The sequence below is a fragment of the Heptranchias perlo genome, chromosome 6, assembly GCF_035084215.1.
Source record: "Heptranchias perlo isolate sHepPer1 chromosome 6, sHepPer1.hap1, whole genome shotgun sequence".
Taxonomy (NCBI): Eukaryota; Metazoa; Chordata; class Chondrichthyes; order Hexanchiformes; family Hexanchidae; genus Heptranchias; species Heptranchias perlo.
This window is the reverse complement of record NC_090330.1, coordinates 79,156,027-79,178,135: the sequence shown is the minus strand read 5'-3', so window position 1 is coordinate 79,178,135 and position 22,109 is coordinate 79,156,027. Positions and strand designations below refer to the sequence as shown.

The window sequence follows — 22,109 nt, the reverse complement described above, 5'->3', positions numbered from 1 at the left end:
AGGTTGCTGCATTTAACCCTTCCCCCCGATAGGCGTGCAGTTAATAAATAACATGGGTAGTGCTGGCTGCATACCTGAATCAGTGGACAGATATTGTGTGCTGCTTGTATTGGTAGTAACTGGTGCAGCAAATCCACGCCCAGCCCCTCGTGCACCTGATTTCAGGCGCAATCAGATTTCTAGGCCAGTAACCTTTAAATCAGAAGAATGTAGGGCTGGAGAACATTACGCAAAGACAGTAATGTAGAAATTTGAAAATGAGGAACTTGAAGCTGATTTGCTGCAGTATAGAGAACCAATGCAGCTAGACAAGGATGGTAGTGATTCCTATGTGGGAGAGGATGGTTGCCGAGCTCCGGATTAGCTGGAGATTGTGAAGGACAGACATGGGGGAAATCTGGTCAAGAAGGGGAGGATAATTGTTTGTTCACGAGATGTGTGAATGTCAGAAATCTTGGCAAAGAGGGGAAGACAAGATGAGGTAGGAGGTTTAAAAGAATTCAGACAAAGGAGCTTCGACACAGGGTGTAAGAAAATGCTTGTATAGCTAGCTACATTAGACCAAGAAATAAAGTCAAAGCTGAATTAACTGAAAGCATTAGTTTTCCTTGTAGGTTAATCAGGTGGAGTCACTGCTTAGCTTTTTGTCTATACCGATAGTTTTAGATTTCAATTTTCTCTGGCTAAAGTTGAAATTTTATTTTGAATGAGTGAAAAGTTTCATGTAGAAAAAGTTGCTGGCAATGACCAAGTTATTTTAAAAATCAAGTTTGAAGATCTGCTGCTGTTTTGACGCCTTTTCTATTTTCTTTTATTTAAATATTTATTTAGTTGCTCAGAGATTACATTTATTATAAAAGGGAAAAATAATTTTAAAATTTAATTTTAAAATAGCTAAGCACAGAACTTACAGCACAGAAGGAGGCCATTTGGCCCATCGAGCCTATGCTAGCTCTTTAACTGGAGCTGTCTGCTCTAATTGCAATTCCCTGTCCTCTCCCCCGTAGCGTATTCTTCCTTTTCAAATACTTACCCAATTTTTTGCCTCAATAGCTCCTTGTGTTAAAGCACTCCAATTCTAATAACTTTCTTTGTTCTTCTAGTAATAATCCACTGACGATTATCCAACCAGTGGAAACACTCACTATTTACCATCCCAAAAACTTTCATAATTTTAAAAACTTCCATTATGTTTTCTTGAATCTTTTCTGCTCCAGTAAAAAAAATCCCAATTTTTCAAGCCTTGCTTCAGAGCTGTGACCTCTCATTTCTGGTAGCATTCCAGTGAATCTTTGCCATACCCTTTCCATGGCTCCAGCCTTCCTTAATGGGGTGCCTGGTATAGCAACATCCCACCACCTGACCAATCTGTTCCTCACCCAGGAGGAGACACGGAGCAGGATTTTAATATACCAGCAGGAAGAGTCTGGGGTAGGGTGGGGGGGTGAATTGCGGGTACAAAACCCGTAAGGGAAGTAGACGGGATCACGACCCTAATGGGGCCACTCAAAGCCTGATTTGGGGGGGGGGTGCGGAATGGAGTCAACGGAGATGGGGGTCCAGGCAACATCGTTTTTAAGGTATGTTTATTTACTTTTTTTACAATGGGAAATGTAATTTTATTTAATTTATTTAGTCTATTTTTCATTGATCCAGCCCTTCCCGTCTGGTTTCACCAGGCATGAATCGGAAGCTGTGGGAAAGCAGCCAGGTAGCGTTAAAATGTTTTTAAGTGTCCAATACACAAAAAATAAACTACATTAAGTACCTCAATGAGGTACATTTGCCACTTTAATTATGGGCCCACTGAGTTTAGGTGGGGGTGGGGCTTCCTGTTGACTGACAGATTTGCCTGAGTTTCATTCAAAAATGTGCAGGTTCCAGCCGGGATGTCTGCCTGTTCCCAAAAACAGCGATTTTGATTGCCCCCCCACTCCCAACCCACCTGTTTTTACCTTTTAAAATCCTGCCCGCAGTCACTGGACTCTTCAGTCAACCAAGGAGACGAACCTGGCCGTACTACACCTCTAGCCCAAGAAAGTATCTGGATCAATAGCTACCCAGCTGAGTTCTACAAGGCCCCACTCTCCAACCTGACACCCCTCCTGCTGAAACTGTTCCACCATGTCGAAGAGACGGACACCCTCCCTTTCATAACAATTACAATCACATTCATCCTATCGTTGCATAACCTTGCTCAAGAATGATTCCAAAATACTGGCCAAGATCTTGGCCACAGTCACTCTCAGCCTAATCCACGATGATCAGAGACTTTATAGACGGTCACCTTTACGGGAAAAAAACATCAGATGCATAACTCAACGTGGTGCACAAAAACAACAACTCCCCACCTGACTCTCTCCCTCAGCACTAAGAGGGAGCTCGACTAGGGATAGTGGAAATTCCTTTTCAGTGTACTCAGATGAATTATCTTAGGCAACATATTCTAGAAGTGGATTAAAGTCCTCAACTCCAATCCCACATTCGCTGTGTGCAGTTTTCACCTCAATTACAGAGCACTGGATTGCAGAATCACTCTTAATGTGCAATCCTGGAAATTACAACACAGAAGGAAGCCATTCAGCTCATCGTGCATGTGCCAGTGCTATCTCTTCAACCGTCTATCTAATCTAATCCCATTTCCTAGTCTTATCCCTGTGTCCTTTTACATTTATCCTTTTCAAATACGTATCCCTTTTAAATGATGTTACAGTCTGGACACAAAATTTTAAATCTGATATGTGGGACTCCCATTGGAAACTGGTAGTGTGGAGTATAAATTTATCTTGGGTGGTAGTGCAAAACACGCAATAGCAAATCGGCAGTCCGTTTTACACTGCGCCCGATTTTCTCTATTGTCCCTTTCGCACTACTGCCCAAGACAAATTTATACCCTGTACACCTGGAATGTTGCTTGGGTGTTCCAGTCACATCATAGGAGGCCCCTAATGGGGTGACCCAGTAGATGATGCACTGGCATCCTGAATGCTCCGTCATATTGTACGCCTCAGGCCTCCTTGTTGGATAATACGGGATAGAATCATAGAATCGTTACAGCACAGAAGGAGGCCACTCGGCCCATCGAGCCTGTGGCAGCTTCTTGTAAGAGCAATCCAGTTAGTCCCATTCCCCCAGTCTTTCCCTGTAGCCCTACAAATTTTGTCCCTTCAAATATTTATCCAATTTCTTTTTGAAAGCCATGATTGAATCTGCTTCCACCACCCTTTCAGGCAGCACATTCCAGATCGTAACTACTCGCTGCGTAAAAGATTTTCTTCACGTCGCCTTTGGTTTTTTTGCCAATCACCTTAAATCTGTGTCCTCTGGTTCTCGACCCTTCCGCCAATGAGAGCAGTTTCTCTTTATTTACTTTATCTAAACCCTTCATGATTTTGAACACTTCTATCAAATCTCCTCTGTTCTAAGGAGAACAACCTCAGCTTCTCCAATCTATCCACGTAACTGAAGTCCCTCATCTCTGGAACCATTCTAGTAAATCTTTTCTCCACCCTCTCTAAGGCCTTCTTAAAGTGCGGTTCCCAGATTGGATACAATACACCAGTTGTGGCCGAGCCAGTGTTTTATGAAGGTTCAACATAACCTCCTTGCTTTTGTAATCTATCCCTCTATTTATAAAGCCCAGGATCCCCTATGCTTTTTGAACAGTTTTCTCAACTTGTCCTGCCACCTTCAAAGATTTGTGTATGTAAACCCCCAGGATTCTCTGTTCCTGTACCCCCTTTAGAATTGTACCATTTAATTTATATTGCCTCTCCTCGTTGTTCCTGCCAAAATGTATCACTTCGCACCTCTGCATTAAATTTAATCTGCTATGTGTCCACCCATTCCACCAGCTAGCCTATGTCCTCTTGAAGTCCATTACTATCCTCCTCACTTTTCACTACACTTCCAAGTTTTGTGTCACCTGCAAATTTTGAAATTGTGCCCTATACACCCAAGTCCAAGTTTTCAATATATACCAAAAAAAAGCAGTGTCCCTAGTACTGACCACTGGGGAACACCACTGTATACTTTCCTCCAGTCCGAAAAACAACTGTTCACCACTACTCTCTGATTCCTGTTACTTAGCCAATTTCATATCCATGCTACCACTGCCCCTTTTATTCCATGGGCTTCAATTTTGCTGACAAGCCCATTATGTGGCACTTTATCAAACGCCTTTTGAAAGTTTATATACACAACATCAACTGTGTTGCCCTCATCATCCCTCTCTGTCACCTCATCAAAAAACTCAATCAAGTTGGTTAAACACGATTTGCTTTTAACAAATCCATGCTGGCTTTCCTTTATTAATCCGCACTTGTCCAAGTGACTATTAATTTTGTCCCGGATTATCGTTTCTAAAAGCTTCCCACCACCGAAGTTAAACTGACTGGCCTATACTTGCCGGTCCTGACACCCTTTTTTGAACAAGCGTGTAACATTTGCAATTCTCCAGTCCTCTGGCACCACCCCCGTATCCCTGTACGGGATGCCTGTCGTTTCATTATGAGCTCCATTGTACTTCAATCTACTAATGGAGCAAAAGTACAGTTAACATTTTCAAAACTTTGCTTCCACCCATATGTTGGTGATAGGGAGAAAAGCTCCCAGCATGCAATGTACAGTGTACCCACTTCTAAAATTGGTATAGTAATACAGACATGCTCAATAGAAATGTTGGGGAATTGGCAGACTATTTTATACACGTGCGTGTATTTTTTAGATCAGAAGTCCTGATAATTGTGCCTTCCTACATTCACCAACTTGGCACCCGATGGCTAACATCATTGAAATGATCAGTGAAATGAACAGAATATTCATCACAGACAATAACAGTCTGATTCTAGTCCTTGAAATAAGAAGGACACATTGCTTATTGGCAAGTAGTCACTGGTGGTTTCTAGGCTACACACCCATGTTAAAAGAAACCCAGAAGCTTCAAAACAAATCAAACTGCACTATTTTGGATGAAATCCTCAACCACACATATTTTGTTTATATATTAAAACAAAATTATGGATACGTTATTAAACTCAATGGGTCAGAACAACCGAGATGGCCCACGTAAACATGCAATACACGGGCCAAAGAATAAGAAATAGCTGAGAAATTTGCAGTAATCCAGTGAAGGAAAGAAAGATGGGGCTTCACCACTGGGGATTCGCTGAAGTGACTGAAATAACAAGTGTGCCGACACCAGTCGAACAAGCTGTTTACAGCAATCAGTACTTCAAGTGCATACTTTATCCTCAAGTGCCTTTGCTTGCAGCTAACTAAGCACAGCGTGCTGATTTTCCTCTATTGGCACAGATTAGACTGGAATGGCTATTGGCAGGTTTTAGACAGATAAAGTATACTGTTTGCATCCACCACTAACGTGGAAGCAGAAAATTATGTGCAAGTGAAATTTAAAGGGAAGTATCACAATAGAATGACAAAAATTCTGATATCTTTTGGAAAGGCTCAAAAGGCAATTAGCAGCATTTGCAGAGCTGAAGGCAGAGGGGGTGAAAAACTAACAGGCAAAAATGAATGGAAAGGAGCCTCAAAGTGCAAACATGAGTCTGCAGGCATGTGGCTGAGCAGATCAGCACCCAGTGGTCTGCTTGATGACTGCTGAAGTAGAGATGGTGCTGCATGAGGTGGTTGTGAGGAGGGTGGACCTCTCGTCACTCCATAGATCCATCCCCACAAGTCAGCATGCTGCAAGGAGGTGGGGCCAAGTTTCAGGCCGCAGCAGTCCATCACAATCAGTGGATGTGCCAGCTCTGTACCACATGGTAGGTGCAGCTCTCATTACAGCAGATGGCACAGCTCTGATGATATGTACCCTGGGAAGATAGTTCCCCATGGCTGTCGCCAGGTAGGTGGGTCAGAGAAATGTTTGGTAATATCTTGGTAGATGCAGCCAGTCAGACTATGTTGGCTGCTGGTCATCCTGACATGCCTTCTTTCATGCAGTGCCACTGACATCATGATGTACTATGACTGTCATGCTTCTGAGAAAGCATCCAACATTATGATTAGTGAGGCATAGGGTGCGCGGTTTTGGAATGGGAACCTCTACCTGCCCTAATCATCTGCCAATCCGAGATAAGTTTCCTATTGTCTGCAGGTGCGGGTGTGTGTCCTGACAGGTTCGCACAGAGTGCCTCTCGTGTAGCCTGGCCTATATCCCAATGTTGGTTGTGCTATTCTTCCAAATACACTAGATAGGGGATTCCCACTGAGAAACCCATTGGGGGGAGTAATGAAGCTGGGGGCAAAAGGAAATTGAACAATTGGTCAGCAGAAAAATAAAAAAAGTGAAGAAAAGCAAGTCAGAAATGGCTGAAATACCATTCCCTTAACATTATTTAGTCCTTTAAATAACCTTCTGTATACTTATCACTGCCTAGCACCTCATGATGCCCAGTTCACATGTTTAAAATTATGAATGGACATCCCTGCCCACATTTTAATATTTGGATAAAACTCTCACCTATTTCAGAGGAATACTGGGGAGTATTCCTACTTGCCAGAAAAAGGTGGGCAATGTAAAGTGGGCACAGATCTAGCATCATCAGTCTCTGCCCACTTTTCTGATTAGGAAAGTCAGATTGGACAGCCTGTATATCGGATGGACCTGACAGGAAACTCCAAACTCAAGCAGTACAGGTAATCAGTGAAAAAGGGTACCCTGTTCACCTGTGGAGGAGAAGGGTCACAGGTTTAAAACATTAAAGTAGAAAAACCCTTCGCCAAGCTGTAATGTTGACTATAACGTTACAAACTGCAAACAGTAAAAGTTATTAATTGGTAAATTTAGCATCCTGTAATAACATATGTAACAATGGATTTGCTTCCTGGTGCGTCCAGCAGTGAACAACCAAACATGGCTAGATGCATAAATTATTGGTTAGCTCACTTACTTGTTGGCCATTTCTGTAGAGAAGACATATATAACTTTAGAAGGGTTCTTTTGGGTGGTGGTGGCTTCTGGCATCAGATTCTGGCCTCCAACAGAGTTGTGGGAGGGAGTGGAAGACCTACTGGTGCCTGGATTGGAAGAAGGGAGGGAATGTGTTGCCAGCTGCTCCTGGGACTTGACACTCTCAGTGGAGTTACAGTCTGTAACACAATAGACACAAACAAAATTCAAAAATAAATAAACTGGTAATAATCACATTTTTATTGGACCTTTAATCTTACATGTCTTTGATGCAATTTCTCACCCCTTAGTCTCCTTGCGCACCAGTTAAGACATTTGTATAAGTAAATGCTTCTTTGAATTTAAGCTTTCAAGACTATGCTGGTTGACACTCTTGAAATAGACAGATCATGGCCAATATACTAGTCTGGCACTCAGGCATGGTTATCTTTTCAGGTTATCGGATAAGACCACGCATTACCTCAGTATTTACCAGGGAGACTAACAAGGTGGACATGACATTAGAAAAAGAGATGAAAAAAGATGCAAAGACATTTAAGATAGAAAGGGTGAGATAATTGATAAACTAATCAAACTTAGAGAGGATAAAACCCCATGTCTGGATTGATTGCATCCACGCATCTTAAAAGAGGTTAGGGAAGAGATAGCAGAGGCACTATTACATTTATATAAAAATTCATTAGAAAAGGGAATAGTGCCAGAGGACAGGCGGACAGCTAGTGTGATTCCTATACTTAAAAAGGGAAATAGAACAAGTCCAGGGAACTATCGACCAGTTAGCTTAATGTCGGTAATAGGAAAGATAATGATAGATAGATAGAACGATACAGCACAGAAGGAGGCCATACTGCCCATCGTGCCTCTGCTTGATCGAGCTATTGAATTAGTCCCACTCCAATGCCACTTTCCCAATATTCCTGCAAATTTTTCCCCTTCAAGTATTTATCCTTTTGAAAGTTATTATTGAACTAGCTTCCACCACTCTTTCAGGTAGTGCACTCCAGATCATAACAACTCACTGCTTAAAAAAACTTCTCCTCATCTCGCCTCAGATTCTTTTGCCAATTACCTTAAATCTGTGTCCTCTGGTGAATGACCCTTATGACCCTTCTGCCACTGGAAACAGTTTTTCCTTATTTACTTTATCAAAACCCTCCATGATTTTGAACACCTCTATTAAATCTCCCATCTCTGCTCTAAGGAGAACAACCCTGCTTCTCTAGTCTCTCCACGTAACTGAAGTTCAGCATCCCTGATACCATTCTAGTAAATTCCCTCTAAACCTTCTGTAAGGCCTTACCATGCTAAATGTGGTGCCCTGAATTGGACAGCTGGGGCCTAACCAGTGATTTAAAAAGGTTTAGCATAACTTTCATGCTTTTGTACTCTATGCCTCTGTTTATAAAGCCAAGGATACTGTATGCTTTTTTAACAGCCTTCTCAACTTGTCCTGTCACCTTCAAAGATTTGTGTACATACATCCCCAGATCTCTTTGTTCCTGCACCCCCTTTAAAATTGTACCATTTAGTTTATATTCTCCTCATTCTTCCTACTTTATTTGGATTAGGCTGGGTGGCTCGTTTCTCAGCCGGCGCGGACAAAATGGACCGAATGGCCTCCTTCTGTGCCGTAAATTTTCTATGATTCTAGGATCACTTCACAATTCTCTGTGTTAAATTGCATCTGCCATGTATATGACCTGTATACCCAAGTCCACGTCATTATTATATCAAAAAGAGCAACGGTCCTACCCCTGGGCGATAACACTGTATACTTTACTCCAGTCTGAAAAACAACCATTCACCACTACTTTCTGCTTTCTGTCTTTTAGCTACTTTCGTATCCACGCTGCCACTGCCCCTGTAACCCCATGGGCTTCATTTTTGCTAATAAGTCTATTATGTGGTACTTTATCAAACACCTTTTGAAAGTCTATACACACAACATCAACCGCACTACCATCATCAGCCCTTTCATCAAAGAACTCAATCAAGTTAGTCAAACACGATTTACCTTTAACAAATCCATGTTGGGTGTTACTTATTAACCTATATTTTTCCAAGTGACAATTAATTTTGTCTCAGATTATTGTCTCTAAAAGTTTCCCTACCACAGATGTTAGAATTGACTGGCCTGTAATTGCCAGGTTTATCCCTCTCCCATTTTTTTTTAAACAGGGGTGTAACATTTGCAATCCTCCAATCCTCTGGCACTGCTCCCATAACTAAGATTGTGGCTAGAGCCTCCGCTATCTCCACCTTACATCCCTCAGCAATCTTGGATGCATCCAATCCAGACAGGGTCACTGTTCTACTTTGAGCACTGCCAACCTTTTAAGTATCTCCTTTTTATCTATTTTTATCCTATCCAATTGCTCCAATACTTTACTGTGACATTGGCAGCATCCTCTTCTTTAGTGAAGACAGATGCAAAGTACTCATTTATACCTCAGCCATTCCCTCTGTCTCTATAAGAAGATCTTCTTCTTGGACCCTAATCGGCTCCACCCTTCATTTGACTACCCTTTTACTATTTATATGTTTATAAAAGACTTTTTGGTTCCCTTTTATGTCACCAGCTAATCTATTCTCATAAACTTTCTTTGTCTGTCTTATTTCATTTTTCAGTTCTCCTCTGTACTTTTTATATTCAGCTTTGTTCTGTTATATATTATGAGCCTGACATTTATATAAGCCTCCTTTTTCTCTTTCATTTTAATTTCTACATTTTTAGTCATTCATGGAGCTCCAGCTTTGGATGCCCTTCCTTTCCCCCTTGTGGGAATGTGTCCAGTCTGTACCCGAACTATCTCCTCTTTGAATGCTTCCCATTGCTCATTTACTGTTTGAGTTGTCAATTTTTGATTCCAATCCACCTGGGCCAGATCCCCTTTCAATGCACTGAAATTAGCCTTCCTCCAGTTGAGTATTTTCACATTTGATTCTTCATTGTCCTTTTCCATAACGTGGACATGATGTGGAGATGCCGGTGATGGACTGGGGTTGACAATTGTAAACAATTTTACAACACCAAGTTATAGTCCAATGATTTTATTTGAAATTTACAAGCTTTCGGAGGCTTCCTCCTTCCTCAGGTAAATGTGAACTTTTCCATAACATACACTAAACCCAATAATATTGTGATCACTGTTTCCCAAATGCTCCGGCACTGAAACATGCTCCACTTACCCCACTTCAATAATGGAATCTTTACTCTAAGATGTAATAGAAAAACATCTGGAACCCAAAAATATAATAAAGATACAGAAACTGTCACCTTAGTTTGGAAAACTGCCATGTCACTACATTATGTAAGAAGGGTAGGAGAGATAAACTAGGAATTAAAGACCTATTCGTCTAACGTCAGCTGTGGGGAAGTTACAAGAATCTGTTATGGCCAGAGTTACTGAGCATGTGGACAAATATGAATCGATCTGAGAGAACCAGCATGTATTTGTAGATGGTAGGTCATGAATAAAGAACCTAGTGCAATGTTTTGAGGAGGTAAACTAACGTGGTAGATAACGGAGTGTCTATGGATGTTATTTACATGGACCTCCGGAAGGCATTTGACAAGGTTCCACATAAGAGACCATTAACAACAATGAAATGAATTGGAGGCAACCTATTGGCTTGGATAGGGAATTGGTTAAGAGGTAGGAGACAAAGAGTAGGGATAATGGGATAATGTACTCAAATTGGCAGGATGTGATTAGTGGTGTCCCCCAGTCATCTGTACTGGGGCCTCAGCCTTTCACTATTTATAAATGACTTTGAAGGAATAGAGAGCCACATATCTAAGTTTTTTTAATGACACTAAGTTAGGTGGCACAGTAAATAGTGTAGATGAGAACAGAAAGTTAGAACGGGACATTGATAGATTGACAGTTCTGACGAAAGGTCTTCGATCCAAAACATTAACTCTGTTTCTTTCTCCACAGATGTTGTCTGACTTGCTGAGTATTTCTAGCATTTTCTGTTTTTATTTCAGATTTCCAGCATCCGCAGTATTTTGCTTTTGATAGATTAAGTGACTGGGCAAAACTGTGGCAGATGAAGTTCAATGTGGGAAACTGTAAGGTCATCCACTTTGGATCTAAGAAAGATAGCTCATGGTATTTTCTAAATGGTGAGAAGCTAGGAACTGTGGATGAGCAGGGAGATTTAGAGGTCCAAGTACAGAAATCAGTAAAACCTAGTGGACAGGTATAAAAAATAATTTAAAAGGCTAATGGAATATTGGACTTTATCTCAAGAGGACTGGAGTACGAAGGAGTGGAAGTTATATTACAACTGTACAGAGCTCTGGTTAGATCCCATCTGGAGCACTGCATTCAGTTCTGGGCACCGCACCTCAGGAAGGATTCTTGGCTTTGTAAAGGGTACAGCACAGATTCACCAGAATGATACTGGGGCTAAATGGGTTGCGTAGACTCAGCTTGTATTCCTTTGAATATAGAAGATTAAGTGGTGATCTCATTGAGGTATTTAAGATGATTAAAGGATTTGATAGGATAGATAGAGAGAAACTATTTCCACTGGTGGGGGAGTCCAGAACAAGGGGGCATAACCTTAAAATTAGAGTTAGTCCACTTAGAGGTGATGTCAGAAAGCACTGCTTCACACTAAGGGTAATGGAAATTGGGAACTCTCTCCCCCAAAAAGCTTTTGAGACCAGGTCAATTGAAAATTTCAAAACTGAGATTGATAGATTTTTGTTAGGAAAGGGTATTAAGGGCTATGGAACTAAGATGGGAGGTGGAGCTAAGATACAGATCACCCATGATCTAATTGGATGCGGAACAAGCTTGACGGGCTACTCTTGTTCCTATGTTCCTAAGAATAGTCAGCATGGATTTCAAAAGGGAAGGACACGCTTGACCAGCCTTATTGAATTCTTTGAAGTAGTAACAGAAAGAGTAGGCAAGGGTGATGCAGTATATGTAAAATATTTGGATCACATAGTAGACCAGTGACTAAGGTCAGAGCATGTGGAGCCAGGGGACAAGTAGCAGAATGGATAGCACGCTGGCCAAAAATCAGAAAACAGAGAGTATGGGTTAAGGGTAGTTCCTCGGATTAGCGAAAGGTAGGAAGTGGTGTTCCACAGGGATCGGTGCTGGAATCACTGTTGTTCCACATTTACATAAAAGATTTGGACACGGGAATCGGAAGAACAATTTCAAAATTTGCGGACGACACCAAATTGGGGATAAAGTTAATACTGAAGAGGACTGCAACAAAATACAGGAAGACATTAATAAACTTGCAGAATGGATGTGTAATTGGAAAATTAATTTCAATATAAATAAATGCGAGATGGTGCATTTTGGTAGGAAGAATAAGAAGGCCACATACTCTTTGGAAAATAAAAGTCTAAATGGAGTCAAGCAGCAAAGGGATCTAGGGATACAGATACACAAACCACTAAAAGTAGCGAGACAGGTTAATAAGGCCATTTATAAAACAAACACGGCACTGGGGTTCATTTCTAGAGGGACAGAATTGAAAAGCAGAGAAGTTATGTTAAACTTGTATAAGGGAGATTTAGAGGTCCAAGTACAGAAATCAGTAAAACCTAGTGGACAGGTATAAAAAATAATTTAAAAGGCTATGGAATATTGGACTTTATCTCAAGAGGACTGGAGTACGAAGGAGTGGAAGTTATATTACAACTGTACAGAGCTCTGGTTAGATCCCATCTGGATTAGAACACAATTGGAGTACTGTGGACAGTTCTGGTCTCCATTTTATAAAAAGGATATGGAGGCACTGGAAAAGGTGCAAAAAAGATTTACAAGGATGATACCAGAATTGAGAGATTATACCTATCAGGAAAGATTGAACAGGCTGGGGCTCTTTTCTCCTGAAAAGAGAAGGCTGAGTGGTGACCTGATAGAGTTCTTTAAGATTATGAAAGTGTTTGATAGGGTAGATGTAAAGAAGTTGATTCCACTTGTGGGAGAGACCAAATGTAGGGGCCATAAATATAAGATAGTCATTAATAAATCTAATAGGGGGAATTCAGAAGAAACTTCTTTACCCAGAGAGTGGTTAGAATATGGAACTCCAAGGAGTAGCTGAGGCGAAGGGAAGCCAGCTAAACAAATGAGGGAGAAAGGAATGGAAGGTAAGATAGGGTTAGGTGAAGAGAGGTGGGAGGAGGCACGTGTGGAGCATAAACACTGGCATAAACCTGTTGGGCCGAATAGCCTGTTTCTCTGCTGTACATTGTGTAATTCTATGTAATACAGCACCTACTGTCAAGCGCTAGCCACCCTTCACTGGTGAGGACATGAACTGCTGAGAAAATATTCAGCTTTTCCTGACAGAAATGAACCTGTAGAAAAATTCCTACATGAATGACTACCTGCCACTAGATGTCACCAGTGGACCTTGCGTAGTACAGTGGATTCCTCAGCATAGCAGGGCAAAGAAAAGGCTGTGTGCAAACCGGGGACTGTATTTAAACCAGGGCCTGCTACACTATCAATTAACTATGTCAAAATTAGTAATCTGTGAGAACCCTGCAAAAGAGTTGACCATAGCTGTAACATTTCAACATGGATTAGCACTGTAACCCAACGTTTTTCTGCAGGTCCACTTACACAATTAATTATTGACCGATTCAGGTTATATTCTATTTAACCTAGTGTGGAAATAAAAGATCCAAAAGCAATTTAAAAAAAACATAGATCTTACAGAGCACATCATAATATCATAATATCACAGAGCACAGCCAATCAGAGACAGATCATCCAGATAAGTTGCCTAAGGCTTGGAATTTCCTTGGAGCTGCTCCTGCTCTGCCACCGTAACTTCATCACAAATGCAGCGACAACCCTGTTTACGCACGTAAACGGGCTTCCACCGCACATCCACTGAAGTTATGGTGGTGGAGTGGGAGCAGCTCTAAGGAAATTCCCGGTCTCAGTGTTTCTTTCCCTGAAGAACCCCCTAACATGACAGATCTTATGAGATTGCATTTGGGCTAAAAAAAAGGAATAATTACTTGTGTTTTAAATTATTTTAATGGCAAGGGAAGAAGAGTTTACACGAAAATAACACGTAAATCACAGTGGCATTCGTTTAGACTAAGTGACTACCGCATAGAATCTTTGAGGTATTCAGAATCTTTCCTTTTAAAAGCTATTATGCCCATTATTATTATAATCTGTTTCTCCCACTGTTTCTGGGAGGGCATTCTATGTTTTAACAACCTTCTACGTTTAAAAAAAAAAATTCTCCTAACCTCTCCGTTTGATCTCAGGTGATCATAAACGTATTCCCTCTAGTTATCGATTCACCAACTAGTTTTTCCCGATTAACGTTCTCAAAACTCTTCAAAATTTCGAACACCTCTATCAGATTACCTCTTGACGCTCTCTGTACTTCTGAAAAAAGTCTCAGTTTCTCCTCATAACTCAAGCTTTTCATCCCTGAGATCATCTTAGTAAATGGCCTGATATCGATCCTAAAGTATGGTGCCCAAAATTGGACACAATATTCTAACTGCATCCTAATCAATGATTTGTATAATTGCTTTCGTATTCTAAACCTCTATTTAAAAAGACGTCACTTGCTTTTCTTTTTTTACAATTTCGACAACTGCTCCTCCCACTTTAAAATATTTGTGTATCTGAACCCCCAAGTCTCTCTGCTCCTCTACTCCTTTTACAGTTTTACCATTTAGTGTATACGTCCTCTTGTTCTTCCTCCCAAAATGACGACTTGGCCCCTGTGACACCACACCCTAGAAAATCTACAGGACTGCAGGAAAATATAGACAACTGGCAGAGAAATTGGTGAGAGAGAAAAAAAAAGCACTGCTAACTGGAAGTTGCAACGGATGTCTCCATGTCACATGAGCACATCATGATAAGAAAAACCACAAATAATTGTTTGTCACACACTTCTTTTTAATCCTGTTGCAATCTACCAAGTCAGGGAGACATTAGGGACATTAGGACTGCAGTTGGATGTTCGGCTAACTGAATTGGTGATAGTGGAAGGACAAGCTTGGAAGGGCCATATGGGATTTTCCGGTCATTGACTTTATGTTCCTTTATTGTATTATCAGACAGCATAGCTTTTTTCCCCAAAACTGTAATGTGTCAGAGATTAAGCAAATTCTTTCTAAAGTTCTGCGTGCAAACTATTGCGCATAAATGATAGAAAACAATAATGCAAGACTATGGTGCCCACTATTTACAGATTAATGGATTCCTGCTCCTGATCTGAGCTTAAATCTGATCGGTGACTTCAGATAATGTCAACCTTTAAGGCTGCATTCATATGGCTACTTTTGCATTAATGGAAAGTGGTGTTGGGTGCGGATCAATGTAAAAGTGGCCGTTCAACTCAAAACTATTGAGCATACTAAAGGCCTGAGCTGCGAGATATTCTCCAGGAAACTAGATCACATTGGTTCGAGTTCAGTATAAATCCAGCCCAAGATCAAAGCCAACAACAGCCACCTGAACCCCAAAATGAGACAGAAATCACTTCCACGTACTTAACATATTCCAGTTTGTGGGGAGAATTTAGTGCAGTTGATATAAGATGACACCCACAATTAGGGGTTAACAACTGTAACATGATTACTACAAATTTAAGAGTGATATTCTGCGACTGATGACTCCAAGGTGCCAGCATTTAGTGTTTCAGTTTATCAAATTAATTGACAGTTCCCAGACAGTACACAGCTCCTCATATTTGAGGCTGGGAAAAAAAGAGTTGCAAACTCTTAATGTCCTGTGTGATTTGAAGGCAATATTTTCACCTCAGGTGAAAATATTACAGGAATGCATTATCCGAGTGGAAAAGTACACATGACTGCAGTAAAGCTGTCCGATAGCTGTAAATTCCAGCATAGTGTGATACGGTGGTCTCAGCAGAATGTAGTGCTCAAGGACAGGACATCTCAGGAAATCACAGGCGCACAGAATTTTCCATCCATTTCCCGAGATAGGATTCCTAGAAGTGCTGGATGCCAGAATCTTCTTCGTTATCTTTGCCTATATGCAGCTCTTTATTGATCATATTACCATAACAGTTCGAGGTGCACAAACACCATCACTGATGAATAAATAATACATTCATGTTACTTTCTTTAATAACAAATACGCAAACTTAATGGCAAAATTGCTCCTCGGAAAACTCCTGTGAAGAATTTGCCAACAATGCTGCCAATTTCCCAGCCTGAAATGCCAATGGTTATTAATCAAGGTTATTAAAATGCAAATTTTAAAAAATCTGTTCAACCCATTAGGTATATTATACTCTAGTACCTTCTCTCCAAAAGCTAGAGGCATGGGCAGCTTTCCCATTGCCTCATTAGTGTTGCACTGAGCCATAAAGACCAGAAATGTTCTGGGGTCAATCCTTACCCTGCTATATTAGCTGGGGAATCAGGAGGAGTACTACAACTCGCCTTAGCACCCAGGGGCTAGTTGGGAGAAATAAACTAGGTTCCCCATTCCTGATGGCTAGTGCGTGATCTTGTGCACGTGCATGGACATCAGGACAGTACCAGGCCTCACTGTGAAGCCCTCCATAGTTAAGTAGCTCACCGACATTTATTAGTTAGCTCATACATTGTGGATGAGGTCACAGAGGGCTGCCACCTGTGGAAATGCACTCACAGTGTGGGCCAGTGCGTTAAGGAGAGAGAGGAAGAAACTTGGGAGAAAAATAAAACTGCCAAACAATGTTACCAACATCAGAAACCCAGATTCTATTGCTTTACCCTGTCTGCAATATCTCTCAATCTCTGTCCTCATAAATATGATATGATAATATGATATTAGGAGTGCTAAAGAAAGATAGATGTCGGTCATGGCTCAGTGGTAGCACTCTCCCTTCTGACGCAACAAGTTTTGGATGCAAGCCCCCCACCAGAGACTTGAGCACACAATCTAGGCTGGCATGTCAATGTAGTACTGAGAGAGTGCTGCACCTGTCAGACATGCAATCTTTAAGATAACATGTTAAAAATGAGGCCCCGTATGACATCTTAGGTGGACATAAAAGATCCCATGGCACTATAACAGATTATCTGGTCCTTTATCTCATTGCACTTTGTGGTACCTTGCTGCGCACAAATTGGCTGCCGTGTTTCACTATATTACAACAGTGACTACACTTCAAAAGTACTTCCTTGGCCCTGAAGTACTTTGAGATGTGAAAGATGCTATATAAATGTAAGTTCTTTCTTTCTTCTTTTTAAAACAAGCTGCTAATGGTCACAGTGAGGTGCTCAGTTAACAGTCTGTAAAAAACCTGTATGAGGTTTCAAGGACTCACTGAAGAAGGCCGACTCCTCTTCATCACTCTCCGTCCCTGAGCACCATTCGGCACCACTATATGGCTGACGTCTTTCTGCAACACAAAGTCGCTTGCTTCTGCTGCCTCCATCTGAATTAAGAAGTTAAAACAGAGCACAGATTAGACATTCCTGAACTATCAGAGGGATACTTTGTACTACAATATATGGAAGACATTTAAGTTTGTTTTTTAATCTATTGAACTTTCCGAACACACAAATCCTTTAGTACTACAAACATAATAGAACCCCAGTAGATGAGCAGCTCATTTTACTGAAGACAGTCCTTTATTACAGCAATAATACTCCATGTTGTATAAATAAGGGGCGTTGGACTATGAGAAAGCTCTATGGCATTCATACAGCTTTTTCTGTACCCTCCTGACCTCAGTCTGATTATTTATGTGGCAACTTGATCCAATAAATGTGATAAACAGTTTGAGAACAAAGAATCAGGGAATCAGAAAGCAAAATGCAATACAGAAAGGTAAATAAATAGAATACAAGTGATTTTGGAATAATCTCTTTTATTCTCTCCTCCCACCACCCCCTCAAAAAAAAATCCATGAAAATAATTCAGATAAAATGGAGCTGGAACATTTACATAGAATCTGCAGCACAGAAAAAGGCCATTCGCCCCAACTGGTCTATGCCAGTGTTTATGCTCCACACGAGCCTCCTCCTACTCTATTTACTTCACCTCCCCTATTCTCCCTCGTGTATTTATCTAGCTTCCTCTTAAGTACATCTATGTTATTCACCTCAACTATTCCTTGTGGTAGCGAGTTCCACATTCTAACCACTCTCTGGATTTATTCGTGACTATCTTATATTTATGGCCCCGAGTTTTGGACTCTCCCGCAAGTGGAAACATCTTTTCTACGTCTACCTTATCAAACCCCTTCACAATTTTAAAGACCTCTATCAGTTCATTACTCAGTATTATCTTTTCCAGAGAAACGAGCCTGTTCAATCTTTCCTGATAATCATACCCTTTCAGTTCTGGTATCATTCTTGTACATCTTTTTTGCACTTTCTACATTGCCTCTATATTCTTTTTGAAATATGGAGACCAGAACTGTGCACAGTATCCTAAGTATGGTCTAATCAAGGTTCTATATAAGTTTAATTGGTTGGGAGGTAGGAGACAGGGAGTAGAGATAAAGGAAACATACTCTGATTGGCAGAATGTGACAAGTGGTGTTCCTTAGGGATTTGTACTGGGGCCTCAGCTTTTCATATATCAATGATTTGGATGAAGGAATAGAGAATTGTATATTCAAGTTTGTAGTTGACACTAAGTTAGGAGGCGCAGTAAGTTGTGCAATTGGGAGCAAGAAATTACAAAGGCACATAGGCAAAATAAGTGACTGGGCAAAACTGTGGCAGATGGAGTTCAATGTTGGGAAGTGTGAGGTCATCCACTTTTACAAGAAAGACAATTCAGAATATTTTCTTAATGGTGAAAAATTAGAAGCTGTGGAGCAGCAAAAAGATTTGTGTGTCCATATACGTAAATCATTAAAAGCTAGTTTACATGTACAAAAAGGCTAATGGAATGTTAGCCTTTATCTCAAGAGGGCTGAATACAAACGGGAGGAAGTTATGCTTCCATTGTACAGAACCTTGGTCAGACCCCATCTGGAGTACTGCATTCAGTTCGGGACACCGCACCTCAGGAATGTTATATTAGTCTTGGAAGGGGTACAGTGAAGATTTACCAGAATGATACCAAAGCTTAAAGGGTTAAATTATGAGGCCAGGTTGCATAAACTTGGTTTGTATTCCCACGAGTTTAGAAGGTTAAGGGGTGTTTAAAATGACAAAAGGATTCGATAGGGTAGATACAGAGAAACTATTTCCTCTGGTGGGGGAACCTAGAACAAGGGGACACAGTCTTAAAATTTGAGCTAGGTATTTCAGAAGTGAAATCAGCAAGCACGTTTTCATACAAAGGGTAGTGGAAATGTGGAACTCTTTCTCCCAAGAAGCTGTGGATGCTGGGCTAATTGAAATTTTCAAGACTGAGGTTCGTAAATGTTTATGAGGTAAGGATATCAAGGGACATGGATCAAAGGCGGGTAAATGGCGTTGAGGTACAGATCAGCCATGGTCTGATTGAATGGTGGAACAGACTTGAGGGTCTGAATGGCCTACTCCTGTTCCTATGTTCTTAAGGCTCCATGGTACACACCTTGGGTACCCTGACTTAGAGGATATTTTCGACTTTGTGAAACACCACATTTTAAAAAGAGGTGCACAGAGCTCCCTGAGGACCTACTGCATAAAGACACTGATGGTTCAGTACTAAATCCGAAGGTCCTATATTTGATTCTGGGTCAGTGTTAAAAAGAGCGCGAACCTCAGCACAAACAGTTTAAAAGGAGCGGCGGCAGAGAACAGCTGATAAAAAGAGCAGGAATCCCCAGCACCAATAGTTCAAAAGGAGCATCGGCACAGAGCAGCTGATAAAAAGTGTGGGAATCCCCAGCACCATCAGTTTAAAAGGAGCCCCGGGCAGAGAGCAGCAGCTGATACCAGACAAACAGAGGGAAAAACTCAAAAAGTGACTGCATAGTCATTCACAGAGTAAGGAGCAATGGAGCTAAGTGTTTAATTTATCATTTATCTTAAGTATTAAGAGCAAAATATCCTTTCGGTAAACAAATAGATCTAAGAGGCTAAATAGCCTAAATAGATCTAAGGGGACAAAATAAACTAAGTAGAGGAAACCAACATTAAAGGGATCCAATTAGCATTCAATAAGTATCTGCTATACATAACTAGATAGGTCAAACCATAAATAGATTGGTCAAACCAAATTAGCAATAATACTGTGGGGGAGGAATTCCTGGAGTGTGTACGTGATGGTTTTCTAGACCAATACGTTGAGGAACAAACTATAGAACAGGTGATCCTAGACTGGGTTTTGTGCAATGAGGAAGGATTAATTAACAATCTTGTGTGGGGTCCCTTAGGGAAGAGCGACCATAACATGATAGAATTCCTCATTAAGATGGAGAGTGAAGTAGCTGAATCCGAAACTAGGGTCCTGAATCTAAATAAAGGAAATTATGAAAGTATGAGGTGCGAGTTGGCTATGATAGACTGGGGAACTTTACTAAAAGGGGTGACGCTGGATAGGCAATGGCAAATATATAAAGAACGTGTGTAGGAATTACAACAATTATTCATTCCTGTCTGACGCAAAAATAAAACAGGAAAGGTGGCTCAAGTGTGGCTTACAAAATAAATTAGGGATAGTATTAGATCCAAAGAGGAGATATATAAAATTGCCAGAAAATGCAGCAAGTCTGAAGATTGGGAGCAGTTCAGAATTCAGCAAAGGAGGACAAAGAGATTGATTAAGAGGGAAAAAAATAGAGTATGAGAGTAAACTAGCAGGGAATATAAGAACTGACTGTAAAAGCTTCTATAAATATGTCAAGACAAAAAGATTAGTGAAGACAAATGTAGGTCCCTTACAGTCAGAAATGGGGGAAATTATAATGGGGAACAAAGAAATGGCAGAACAATTAAACGCATACTGTCTTCACAAAGGACACAAATAACCTCCCAGAAATGTTAGGGAACCAAGGGTCTAGTGAGAGGGAGGAAGTGAAGGAAACCAGTATTAGTAAAAAAATAGTGCGAGGGAAATTAATGGGGCTAAAGGCTGACAAATCCCCAGGGCCTGATAATCTACATCCCAGAGTACTAAAGGAAGTGGCCCTGGAAATAATGGATGCATTGGTGATCATCTTCCAAAATTCTATAGACTCTGGAACAGTTCCTACAGATTGGAGGGTGGCAAATGTAACCCCACTATTTAAAAAAGGAGGGAGATTAAAAACAGGGAATTACAGACCAGTTCGCCTAACATCAGTAGTGGGGAAAATGCTCGAGTCTATTATAAAGGATGTGATAACAGAACACTTGGAAGGCATTAACGGGATTGGACAAAGTCAGCATGGGTTTATGAAAGGGAAATCATGCTTAACAAATCTACTGGAGTTTTTTGAGGGTGTAACTGGTAGAATAGATAGGGGAGATAGGGGAGAATAGATAGGGTGTACTTGGATTTTCAGAAGTCTTTTGATAAGGTCCCACACAAGAGATTAGCGTGCAAAATTAAAGCACATGGGATTGGGGGGAATAAACTGGCATGGATTGAGAATTAGTTGACAGACAGGAAACAAAGAGTAGGAATAAACGGGTCTTTTCCCGGGTGGCAGGCAGTGACTAGTGGGGTACTGCAGGGATCAGTGCTTGGGCCCCAGCTATTCACAACATATATCATTGATTTGGATGAGGGAACTAAATGTAACATTTCCAAGTTTGCAGATGACACAAAGCTGACGTCGAATGTGAGCTGTGAGGAGGTGCAATGAGGCTCCAATGTGATTTAGACAAGTTGGGTGAGTGGGCAAGAACATGGCAGATGCAATATAACGTGGATAAATGTGAGGTTATCCACTTTGGTTGTAAAAACAGAAAGGCAGATTATTATCTGAATGGTGATAGATTGGGAAAAGGGGAGGAGCAACGAGACCTGGGTGTCCTTGTACACCAGTCGCTGAAAGCGAGCATTCAGGTGCAGCAAGCAATTAGGAAGGCAAATGGTATGTTGGCCTTCATTGCAAGAGGATTTGAGTACAGGAGCAGGGATGTCTTACTGCAGTTATACAGGGCCTTGGTGAGACCACATCTGGAGTATTGTGTGCAGTTTTGGTCTCCTTATCTGAGGAAGGATGTCCTTGCCATGGAGGGAGTGCAACAAAGGTTTACCAGATTGATTCCTGGGATGGCAGGACTGACTTATGAGGAGGGATTGGGTCGACCAGGCCTATA

At 41.0% G+C, this 22,109-nt stretch overlaps 1 protein-coding gene across 1 annotated transcript in view; it reads right to left on the bottom strand.

Moving 5' to 3' along the window:
* Positions 1–22,109, bottom strand: part of bcl9 (BCL9 transcription coactivator) — a 253,735-nt gene that overhangs the window by 114,448 nt on the left and 117,178 nt on the right. Inside the window, exons 4-5 of the mRNA XM_067986473.1 lie at positions 17,240–17,350; positions 6,915–7,113 (exon numbers count right to left, since the gene is read on the bottom strand). Coding sequence (XP_067842574.1) covers positions 6,915–7,113; positions 17,240–17,350 — 310 coding nt within the window. The remainder of the gene's footprint in view (positions 1–6,914; positions 7,114–17,239; positions 17,351–22,109) is intronic.